General features: G+C 44.7%; 1 protein-coding gene across 2 annotated transcripts in view; it reads right to left on the reverse strand.

The window, feature by feature from the left end:
* Positions 1–2,569, reverse strand: part of tmem68 (transmembrane protein 68) — a 62,208-nt gene extending 59,639 nt beyond the window's left edge. For both annotated transcript variants that reach the window (XM_085992959.1, XM_085992958.1), the window contains exon 1: positions 2,120–2,569. In XM_085992959.1, the coding sequence (XP_085849085.1) occupies positions 2,120–2,444 (325 nt within the window). In that variant the 5' untranslated portion in view covers positions 2,445–2,569. The remainder of the gene's footprint in view (positions 1–2,119) is intronic.
* Between the last annotated feature and the right edge of the window lie 9,566 nt (positions 2,570–12,135).

The following is a 12,135-nucleotide window of genomic DNA, read 5'->3' on the forward strand; positions in this document are numbered from 1 at the left end:
TAATTGTTAACATTCAAGAAAGAATAAGGAACATGTGTTAAATGTAAGAAGTCACACAACACCAGGTTATAGTCCAACAGCTTTATTTGAAGTCACAAGCTTTCGGAGCGCTGCTCCTTCGTCAGGTGAAGTGGAGAGATGCATAAAGACACAGCTTATATAGTCAGAGAATAATGTCAGATGTTTACAGGTAATCTTTCTAACTGCCATTTATCACACCTCAGCAGAGAGATAATCACAGCAATCAAAGGTGTGAATGGTGTCCAAACAGGTCAGTCAGGAAAACATTACATCAAAGAACAATGAGGTGGGGTCACAAGGGGTCAAATGTTGCAGATGCTGGGGTCTGTGTGAAGAACAAAAAAAGACAAAAAACATTTTTTTTGCTGGAAATCACAGCAGGTCCGGCCGCATCTGTGTAGAGAGAACAAGCCAACAACGACTCGAGTCTGGATGACCTTACATCAGGTGGGGTTACATGTAGCGTGACATGAACCCAAGATCCCGGTTCAGGCCGTCCTCATGGGTGCGGAACTTGGCTATCAGTTTCTGCTCGACGATTTTGCGTTGTCGTGTGTCTCGAAGGCCGCCTTGGAGAATGCTTACCCGAAGAAGAATGCACCTCCAAGTTTGCATTTCGGGTAAGCATTCTCCAAGGCGGCCTTCGAGACACAACGCAAAATCGTCGAGCAGAAACTGATAGCCAAGTTCCGCACCCATGAGGACGGCCTGAACCGGGATCTTGGGGTCATGTCACGCTACATGTAACCCCACCTGACGTAGGGTCATCCAGACTCGAGTCGTTGTTGGCTTGTTCTCTCTACACAGATGCGGCCGGACCTGCTGTGATTTCCAGCAAAAAAAATGTTTTTTGTCTGTTTTTTTGTTCTTCACACAGACCCCAGCATCTGCAACATTTGACCCCTTGTGACCCCACCTCATTGATGTAATGTTTTCCTGACTGACCTGTTTGGACACCATTCACACCTTTGATTGCTGTGATTATCTCTCTGCCGAGGTGTGATAAATGGCAGTTAGAAAGATTACCTGTAAACATCTGACATTATTCTCTGACTATATAAGCTGTGTCTTTATGCATCTCTCCACTTCACCTGACGAAGGAGCAGCGCTCCGAAAGCTTGTGACTTCAAATAAAGCTGTTGGACTATAACCTGGTGTTGTGTGACTTCTTACATTTGTCCACCCCAGTCCAACTCCGGCATCTCCACACCATGTGTTAAATGGAAGAGTTGCACAGACCTGATCAAGAAAAGCTTCTGGGTTATTGTGGGTTATTCTGTGAAACTGTCAGCCTAGTGTTTAGCTGCAGATTAAAAAACAAAATAAGGCATTGGGTTGCATTAACAGAGGGCTAGAGTACAAATCAAAAGAAGTTGTATTGTTGAATATAAAGAATTGATCAGATTCCATCTGGACGACTGTGGATACCTCGTGTCACCTAATCATTAGAGGGATATTATATCAATGATGATTATAGGCATCAGCAATCAATGAGGAAACATTACGCAAGTCATTTATTTTCCTTTGAAAAAGAGGGGACTTCCAGTTGACCCAATCGACGTTTTTGAAATACAAAGGGGACTGATAAGGGTGATGCAGGCAAAGAAGTTCAAACACTGGATGAAAATTGAAAGTTAAGAAATTCAGAAGGTTTATTTTAAAAATAAAAAGTGTAATTGGCTTTCTGGAATAAAATACCAAGGCAGGTAATTTAAAGAAACAGTGTAAATGATTTCAAGAGGAACATGGCAAGAAGACAGGTAAGTGGCAATGAGATCAGAAAGTCGGCCTTGTTAGGCAAAAGCTTTTCTAGTTGCCAAACATTGTTATATTCTTCTGTTCTGCACTCTTAAGATATTCACACCTAATGTGGCCATGTATATTTCAAGATTAATAGAAGATATTTTACTGAACACAAACTAGCCTATCATAACTTCAGAATCATCTCATCGCATATAAAATAAGTTTTCCAGATTATAATCAACTGCTCACATTCCATAAGTACAAGATCACATCACACCTTATAAAGTGTTTCTACCACAAACAAAATTTGAGTTAGGATAGCAACATGCAAATATTAAAAACGAAAACCGCTTACCATGCCATATAGTTGCATGTCCATCCCACAGAGTTGCCAAAGTCTTCCTAGCGCCATCCCAAACATTATTCGAATAAGCCTCTTTCAGCTCTCTTTTTCTTTTGTACACGTGCAGAAAAAGAATGGAAAGGTACAGGAACAGAATAAGAAACAATGGCAGAATGAAGACGATGATGAGGGGGGTGAAGACCCACAGGAGGTAGTCCAGGTAATTCAGGGAGCCTTCCAGGATTTCCAAGCCAGTCCATTTTTCCACTATGCCAATCATGTAGGACACAAAACTCCCACTTTGTCCATCCACATAGGATTCATCAGCAGTAGCCATACCAAACAAACATCATCAAACATCAGTAGAGAGAGAGTTTGGGGATCATTACGACAGGTATAGCAGTATTCTCTTAAGACTAAAACAGAATTCTTGGCCAACTGCAAGAACAGAAGCAAATAGATGTTATGATCTCATCAAGTTAAAAAAAAAAAATACAGCTTAGAGAAAAGTTAGTTATTAAGCTTAAAACAAGTAATCACAAATCTTACAGCAGACAATATTAATTAGTACATAGTGGGATTATAACTAGATTTCTTAGGACCAAAAATGTGGAGGCTAACCATTCATGAAATACTGCACTCCTATACCTTCAGTTGACATCCTCTTTCTTAGCCAAATAAATCCAGTTATGTTATATAACAGTCTGTACCTACTCACAATTAATAATTTTGTCTTACAATTGTAATTTTAAATCAAAAGTCATAAGAAATGTCAACATTTTCCACTATAATACTGTAAAGCGCATGACTTAACAGGCTAACAGATTCAAAACAGTATTTTAAAACCACTTCTACGGTACAATGTGAATTTGAGAGGCACACAGTAAACATTTGAAAGTTCAAGGATGTCAATGTTCCTGCAACTTTCCGACAGTCATAGTGCCAGAGTTATACAGCACAGAAAGAGGCCCTTCAGCCCATCGTGCCTGCGCCAGCCATCAAGCCCTGTCTATTCTAATCCCATTTTCTAGCACTTGGTCCGTAGCCTTGTATGCTAAGGCATTTCAATGCTCATCTAAATGCTTCTTGAATGTTGAGGGTTCCTGCATCTACCAACCTTTCAGGCAGTGAGTTCCAGATTCCAACCACCCTCTGGGTGAAAAAGTTTTTCCCTCAAATCCCCTCTAAACCTCCTACCCCTTACCTTGAAACTATGCCCCCTGGTTATTGACCCCTCTACTGAGGGGAAAGTTCCTTTCTATCTACACCCCTCATAATTTTGTACACCTCAAATCAGGTCCCCCCTCAGCCTTCTCTGCTCTAAGGAAAACAACCCCAGCCTGTCCAGTCTCTCTTTATAGCTGAAGCGCTCCAGCCTAGGTAACATCCTGGTGAATCTCCTCTGCACCCTCTCTAATGCAATCACATCCTTCCTATAGTGTGGTGACCAGAACTGCACACAGTATTCCAGCTGTGGCCTAACTAGCGTTTTGTACAGCTCCATCATAACCTCCCTGCTCTTATATTCTATGCCTCGGCTAATGAATGCAAGTATCCCATATGCCTTCTTAACCACCTTATCTACTGTCCTGCTGCCTTCAGGGATCTATGTACATGCACACCAAGGTCCCTCTGTCCTTCCTAGGATCCTACCATTCATTGTGTATTCCCTTGCCTTGTTAGTCCTCCCAAAATGCATCACCTCACACTTTTCAGGGTTAAATTCCATTTGACACTATTCTGCCCATCTGACCAACCCATCTATATCGTCCTGTAGCCTGAGGCTTCCCTCCTCGCTATTTACCACTCCACCAATTTTCGCGTCATCTGCGAACTTACTGATCATACCTCCTACATGCATATCTAAATCATTAATGTACACTACAAACAGCAAGGAACCCAGCACCGATCCCTGCAATACACCACTGGACACAGGCTTCCAGTCACAAAAACAACCTTGGACCATCACCCTCTGCCACTAAGCCAATTTTAGATCCAATGTGCCAAATTGCACTGGATCCCATGGACTCTTACCTTCTTGACCAGTCTCCCATGCGGAACTTTGTCAAAAGCCTTACTGAAGTCCATGTAGACTACATCAACTGTACTACCCTCATCCACACACCTAGTCACCCCCTCAAAAAATTCGATCAAATTGGTTAGACATGATCTCCCCCTGACAAAGCCATGCTGACTATCCTGTCATCACTGGAGAAAAAAACATGACAGATTTTCAGGAACATGACAAACCTTATGCATAGAAATTACAACACAGAAACAGGCCATTCAGCCTAATCAGTCCATGCTGGTACTTAACCTCCGAGCGTGCAAACACATTTTGCTCGCTCGGAGGTTAAGCACATTTACCCACCCTGTTTCCATATCTCTTCAACCCCTTTTCCTAGATGATCTAATTTTGAATGTTGACATAGTTCCACATCCTCACAATTTTCTGTGTAAAAATGTTTCTCCTGCCCTCTGCTCTATATTTCTTACATTTAAACTTATATCTATGGCTTCTCGTTCTAGACCCAACTACTGGAACCAGTCTGCTTCAATCTACCCTACCCACCCTTTCATAATTTTGAACACTTCTAGCATATTGTCCCATAATCTACAATGTTCAAATGAAAAAAAAATATTTTTCAAGCATTTTTGTATTTGTATTTCCTCATACCAGGCAGCATCCTACTGAATCTGCATTGTACCCTCTCTAAAGCCTCAAACTCCTTCCAATAGTGTGGAGCCCAATACTGCACAGTACTCTAATCTAGGTTTTATAAAAGGTTGTGTATTGGCTCATCATTACCTCTTGGCTTTCATATTCTATACCTCTTGATAAACTTAACAGTCTCATCAATCTGAGATGCTATCTATAATCTCCTGTGAACCAGTACTCCCATATCCCTCTGCTCTTCCACAGCAGTGAATCTAATTCCCGAGTATAATTACTGTTTTTTTTAAACCAACATGCATCACCATACACGTACTGACATTGATTTCCATCTGCCACTTTTTAGCTCATTCTCCAACCTTATCAATTTCCTTTTGCAGCTTCCTTTGGTATTCTAAGGAATTAACTATACCTACTATTTTGGGATCACCTTGGAATCCCAGAAAATACATGTCAGTGCTGAATAATGAATAGGAGTTTTTCAAGATTGCAACCAGTTCTACTCTGTAGTCAAACTTTGAATTACACAGTAAATACTGCAACAGTTTTCCGCAGTAATCTGACATATTGGGCCGGAATTTGCGGTGGGTAATAATGGCGAACTAACAGCGATTGCCATTATAACCCCTTTGAAACAGGCCGTAACTTCAGGATGTAATGCCTGCTCATCTAAATGCTGAAATGCTGAAGTTGCGGTCAGTCATTTACTGCTCCGACACTGGCTGCACTGTGCTTCCCTCACCCCAAGCACTCATTGCCGACCAAGTGCATTATTTGTTGGTGGGGACCTTTCATTTAATGTGATTGAACTTTCACTTTTTTTCCTCTTTTGATTGAGAAAAATGTACTGTGGCAGAAAGGAGCCAAGTAAAATTATAAACATACAGCAAGAAACAAAAAACAGTTTACATTTCTCCTTATTTACAGAAAGATGCCTCAAACAGGGTGTAGGAAAAAAAGTGGACACCAAGTAGGAGCTGAAAAGGGGACACAGAAAATGGGTTAAACAAAGTTTTTTGGGGGAAAACTTTGAAAGAGAGGAGGACGAGACGGAGAGGAGGACGAGACAGAGGGATTTAAGGTGGGGGTTCCAAAGGGCAAAGTGGCTGAAAAAGCACCCACCAATGATGGGATAGATGGAGTGGGAACTGTGGCTGGTGATCGTTGAGGATCTGAATCAACTCATTGGAATATGAGAGCCAGTGAAGCTCCGCAAGGATGGGAGGGAGGGAGGGAACACAGACTATGGTGTTATGACAGAGTTGTAGTTGGTGGAATGTGGAAGCAGAGTGGTTGGCAAGTTAATCCTGAAGGTGAAGTCGGCATGGATTTTGGTTTCAGCAGCAGTGGAAGAAAGGTAGGGATGGAGGTGGGTGATGCTTTGGAGGTGAAAGAAAATATTCTTGGTAATGGATCAAGTGTGGAGAACAAATCTCAGCTTGGGGTCTAGCAGAACATCAATGGTTCTGCAACTTTGGACCTAGTCTGAGATGGCACTAGGGTGCTTGTAAAAGTAAAGGCCAGAGGCACGGCATCCAGCATTGACCCTAAAATCCAGACTGCTATAGATGAGACAAGTACAACTGTGGCCTCACTCTTAGGAAAAAAAAACTGCAGAAAATAAAGGTGACCATCACTTATGCTAAAATCTAGATTTAGAGAATGCATTTCAGCAGACTTGATTGGTTGAATAGCCTGTTGCTGAGTTGTAGCATTCTATGATTCTAAAAGTGACAGAGATTGCAAACGTTTGGAGCTGTAAGTTTTTAATAAGTCAGCCTGTAGTGTACAGCTTAATTTTTTCATAAGAAATCACACACAGCATCAGTACTTGGTTACCTGCCAGATTTTATCACAACGAAGGCAACGTGTATTAGAGCTGATTAGTGTACCTCATTAGGAGTGGTTCATTTTAGTATTAAAAACTTACATTTTGATGCATGTCACCCTTAAACAGAAAACTCTTGCAATCTGTCACCTTTAGAATCATAGAATGCTACAGCACAGCAACAGGCTTTTTGACCTATCAAGTCTGTGCTGGTATTCTTTTCTACAATTCATCCAGTCTCAATTTGCTGCTTGGTCCCTATACACTATAATATTTCCTAATTCTATCCAATTCCCCTTAAAATTAATTGACAGGCTTCTTCAACAATGGTTTGAGACAGAGAATTTCACATTTAACCACCCTGTGTAAAAAGAATCTAAATACCCCCTCCAATTTTTTAAATCTTAAATTAGTACCCTTTCATTGACCCATAACAATTGCCACTCCTAACATTTCACCAATGCTGACAGCTTTGATTTTTAAACACTCTAATTTTACTATAGAGTTCCTCAGAGTGTAGTGTATGTACCCGTCTACCTTTAAGGAAACTATTGTATGTAACCGTTCACCTTTAAGAGAACTACTTTAGGTGTGGCACTATTTGTTTGGCTTCTGTATACGGTAATACCGATAGTGACCACACCAGTATATAAGTGTTGTGGCAGGATTGCTGGGGCAGATTCGCCCGGACCTTCGAATAGTATAGACCTGTTTGTTTGTTACTTCTGAAGTCTGTGTATTTATTAACTGCACAACCCACAGACTTTACAGTGGCGACGAGTCCGATCGTACCCTGCGGCAAGACTACCAAAGCAGCGAAGAGCGTCGAAGAGAGGCAACCGCCCTCGTCGTGCTGCTGGGAGAAAACACGAGGCTGCAGCAACAGAAAGAGAAAACACGAGGCGGCAGCAACAGAAAGGAAGCAGACTAGCAACAAAAGTTCATCAGCAACAGGCACTGACTACCCTTTTACCACGGTGCGGAGTGAGCCGATCAGCAGGAAACAAGGCGGCCGCGGAGACTGTGAGTAGGGGAAGAGGTCGAGAATATCCGGAGGATAAGGGCTGTGCACTCGACCACGGTCGAGGGGGAACGGAGCCGGTCAGAAAGTCGGGTCCAACGGCATCGTGAGACAGTCGGACCGCGATTGGCGGGGAAAGCCGGGCAGCGACCGCAGCCACGAAGCGCTGAGACTGGGAGTAGGCGCGGGAAGAGAAACCCAGCCGCAGCCGGGGAGGGAAACACCGGTCTGCGAGAGGGCTGGGAGGCAAACAGGAACCGTGCGGGTGGGAGAGAGAGACAGAGCCGAGCAAGGGGAGAGAGACTGCGCGAGAGCCAGTCCAGCGGCTGAGCTGTTCTCCACCAACGGGGTACCCAGCGCCGGTAGAGCCGTGCGGGCGGGAGGAAAAGACAGAGCCGAGTAAGGGGAGCTGTGCGGAAGCCGTGCGGAAGCCAGCCAGCGGCTGAACCTGTCCGCTGTGGGGGAAGCGTACCCCTTCCACCGGGAAGAAACGCGGGAAGCCGCCATTAGGCGGAGAAGACGACAGAAGCGGGAAACCGCCATTGAAGTGGGCGGGGCGAGAAGGAAAGAGCGGGAAACCGCCATTTTCGCGGGAAAACCGCCATCTTAGAAATAAACAAATAAATAAGAATATTTAAAGAAATACTTGTGTTGTACCCAAGGAAAGGAAGATGCCTAAGCGGGCGGACATCAACGAGTTCAATCCGGAGATAGAAGACTGGGCCACGTACGTAGAACGTATTGAGATACATTGTAAGGCTAACAAAATAGCTAAGGATGAAAAAGCTTTAACCTTACTTAACATGATGGGTGCGAAAACATTCGGGTTGTTGAAGCATCTTCTCTCACCAGCTAAACCGGCAGATCAGACTTTCGATGATGTGGTAGCAGTGCTGAAGGATCACTTGAACCCCACACCGTTGATGCTGGCTGAACGATTCAAATTCTACGCAAGAACGCAGAGGAAAGACGAAAGCAATGCGGAATACTTGGTCGAACTGCGTAGGCTAGCGAAATACTGCCAGTTCGGAGGGAATCTGACAGAGGCACTGCGTGACAAGTTCGTATGCGGATTGTCCAAAGAAGGAACGCAGAAGCGACTACTGGAAGAAAATGACCTCACACTGGACAGGGCTGTCCTCATAGCTGCATCGCACGAAGCCGCAGCGAAAGGAACGGCGGAAATGCAGCTAAAGGCGGCGGCACTAGGGGTGGACCAAATTACGTCGAGCACAATAAAATGCTACCGTTGTGGGAAGGCAACACACGACCAGAATCAATGCTGGTTTAAAAACCAAGAATGCAGGAAATGTGGCAAGATCGGGCACATAGCTAAGGTATGCCGGTCAGGAGCAACGTACAACAATAAGGAGTCACCACAAAAATGGTACGGAAAGGTGCAAGAGGTGACTAAGAAGAGTCTGAGGGAACAGAAGTCGGTCTCACACTCCAAATGCAAAGGACTGGACAGTCTGAGAATTCACAACGTGAGCAATGAAGTTGACCGACAAACTATCTGGATAACGCTACAGATTGCAAAGGTCCAAGTAAAAATGGAAGTGGACACCGGATCGGCGTTGACGGTCATGAATAAGCATGACTACAAGAAATTTTTCAAGCATATTCCACTACGGGATACGGAACTAGTATTACAGACATACACGGGGCACAAAGTAGTCCCCATCGGAAAGATAGAAGTCAAGGTGAGATACAAGGATAAAGATCATCACCGGTTGGACCTGTATGTATTGCCTGAGGGAGGACCACCACTTCTGGGGCGGGAGTGGATCCAAAAAATAAAGTTGGACTGGCAGTCACTAAACACCATGACGGTGGATTCCGAAAAAGAGGATGTCAAACCTGAACGGTTGTCCAGAATATTGGACGAAGCTAAGGAGGTATTCCAGCAAGGACTGAGAACACTGCGAGGAATTAAAGCAAAGGTTAAGATTGCAGAGAATGCAAGCCCAAAGTTTTTTAAGGCCAGATCGGTACATTACGCAATACGACCAGCTGTGGAGGCAGAACTGGAAGAACTTGAACGATCAGGGGTTCTGTCAAAAGTGGACTGGAGTGAGTGGGCCACGCCCATTGTTCCCGTCATGAAGTCCTCACCAAGTAATAAGCCAGGGGGACCGGGGAAGGTCCGTATCTGCGGAGATTTCAAGATTACTGTGAATCCGGTGCTTCACACGGTACAATACCCACTTCTGCGGATTTAAGATATCTTTGCTTCGTTGGCTGGAGGGAAGCATTTCACGAAAATAGATCTGGCTCAAGCATATCTACAGATGGAGGTCGAGGAAGAGTCACGCCAGTACCTTACCATCAACACTCACAGAGGCTTGTATCGCTACAATAGACTGGTCTTTGGGGTAGCTTCGGCGCCAGCAATTTGGCAGAGGGCCATGGAACAGGTGTTACAAGGAATTCCAAGCACGCAGTGCTACTTAGATGACATTTTAATCACGGGAAAAGATGAGGAAGAACACCTCACGAATTTGAAACTGGTACTCACCAGGTTGAAGGAGTATGGCCTTCGGGTTAATCGCAAGAAGTGTGAGTTCTTCCAAAAACGGATCTCATACTGCGGTCATGTCATTGACCGAGAGGGACTGCATAAGTCACCTGAAAAGATAGAAGCGGTCGTGAAGGCCCCCGCCCCAGGAAACGTATCACAGTTAAGATCATTCTTGGGGTTGATTAATTACTATCACAAGTTTCTGCCAAATTTATCCACGGTGCTGCATCCGCTGAATGACCTGTTGCGGAAAGAAACACCATGGAAGTGGAGTGAAGAATGCAAAAAGGCTTTTCGCAGAAGCAAGGAGTTGATTACCTCTGAAGAAGTGCTGGCTCATTTCAACCCAGCATTACCCCTTCGTCTAGCTTGCGATGCTTCCCCGTACGGAATTGGGGCAGTACTCTCGCACAGGCTACCAAATGGCTCGGAAAGGCCAGTGGCTTTCGCGTCCCGATCATTGACACCCACGGAGCGAAATTACGCCCAGATAGGGAGGCCCTCAGTCTTGTGTGGGGCGTGAAGAAATTCAACCATTACCTACAATGTAAGAAGTTCACATTGCTGACAGACCACCAGCCGTTGGTGTCCATATTCAACCCAAATAAGGTCGTTTCCACCATGACAGCACAAAGGTTACAAAGGTGGTCCGTGTTACTTGGGGCACACCAATACGAAATTGAGTACAAAGGGTCTAAACAGCATGGAAATGCTGATGGGTTGTCACGCTTGCCATTGCCGATGGTAGAAGAAGCGAGTATAGTGGACCCAGTAGAGTTGTTCCACTCATCCATAGTGGAGTGTCTACCGATAACAAACTCAATGATTGAGAATGAGACAAGGAATGATCCGACTCTTTCACGAGTCTATGATGTAACGGTGGAGGGATGGCCAGCACAGAGCGAACCAACACTGCAAGCATTTGCACAGAGGAAAGAACAACTGTCAGTGTGTCGAGGAACCCTGATGTGTGGATCTAGAGTGGTGATTCCACCCAAACTCCAAAAGAAAGTGCTAGAGGAGCTGCACGAAGGACATCTGGGTGGAGTAAAGATGAAGAATCTAGCAAGAGCGTTTGTGTGGTGGCCAGGCATTGATGGAGACATAGAGATCACGAAGAACTGCCTAGGATGTCAGAGGGTTCAGAACGCGCCACCCCAGGCTCCTCTGCATCCATGGGAGTGGCCCTCATCGCCTTGGCAAAGAGTACACATCGACTTTGCTGGTCCATTTATGGACTCGATGTTTCTGATAGCGGTGGATGCCCACTCCAAGTGGCCGGAAGTAATTAAGATGACCACCACCACGACGGAAAAAACCATTACCGTATTAAGGACTATGTTTGCTCGGAATGGCCTGCCGGAACAGATCTGTTCTGATAATGGACCACAATTTGTGTCCGAAGAATTCAAGAAATTCTTAAAGAGCAATGGGGTTAAACATTACACGTCAGCCCCATACCATCCCGCCTCCAATGGATTGGCTGAAAGGTTTGTCCAGACCTTCAAGAAGGCCGTAAAGGCCATGAGTAATGAAAACATAAGTCTACAACATAAGGTGGATAGCTTTTTGTTGGCATACCGAAATGCAACACATGCGGTCACAAATCAAACTCCCGCAATGATGTTTTGTAATAGACGCCTAAGATGCCGGCTGGATTTACTAAAACCGAACGTCAGAAGAGACGTAGAGAACCGGCAATTCCAGGGCATGAACGACAGGGTCACTAGATCTTTCCAGATCGGTCAACGAGTTTTGGCCCGGGACTACCGTACTGAGAAATGGCAGCCTGGAACTATTGGGAAACGGCTGGGGCCGTTGATGTACACCGTGGACATTGGAGACAATATAATAAGGCGCCATGTTGACCAAATCATAGGGTCCGCCACAAATGGGCAACCGACTTCACCACCTTATCCGGGTAAGGTCGAGACTGAGATACCCAGAACACCTACTTCCGATCTAATAATAATGGAGTCAGCTG

This window comes from Somniosus microcephalus, chromosome 7, assembly GCF_052327205.1.
Source record: "Somniosus microcephalus isolate GS21.2 chromosome 7, FLI_Smic_1.0, whole genome shotgun sequence".
Lineage (NCBI taxonomy): Eukaryota > Metazoa > Chordata > Chondrichthyes > Squaliformes > Somniosidae > Somniosus > Somniosus microcephalus.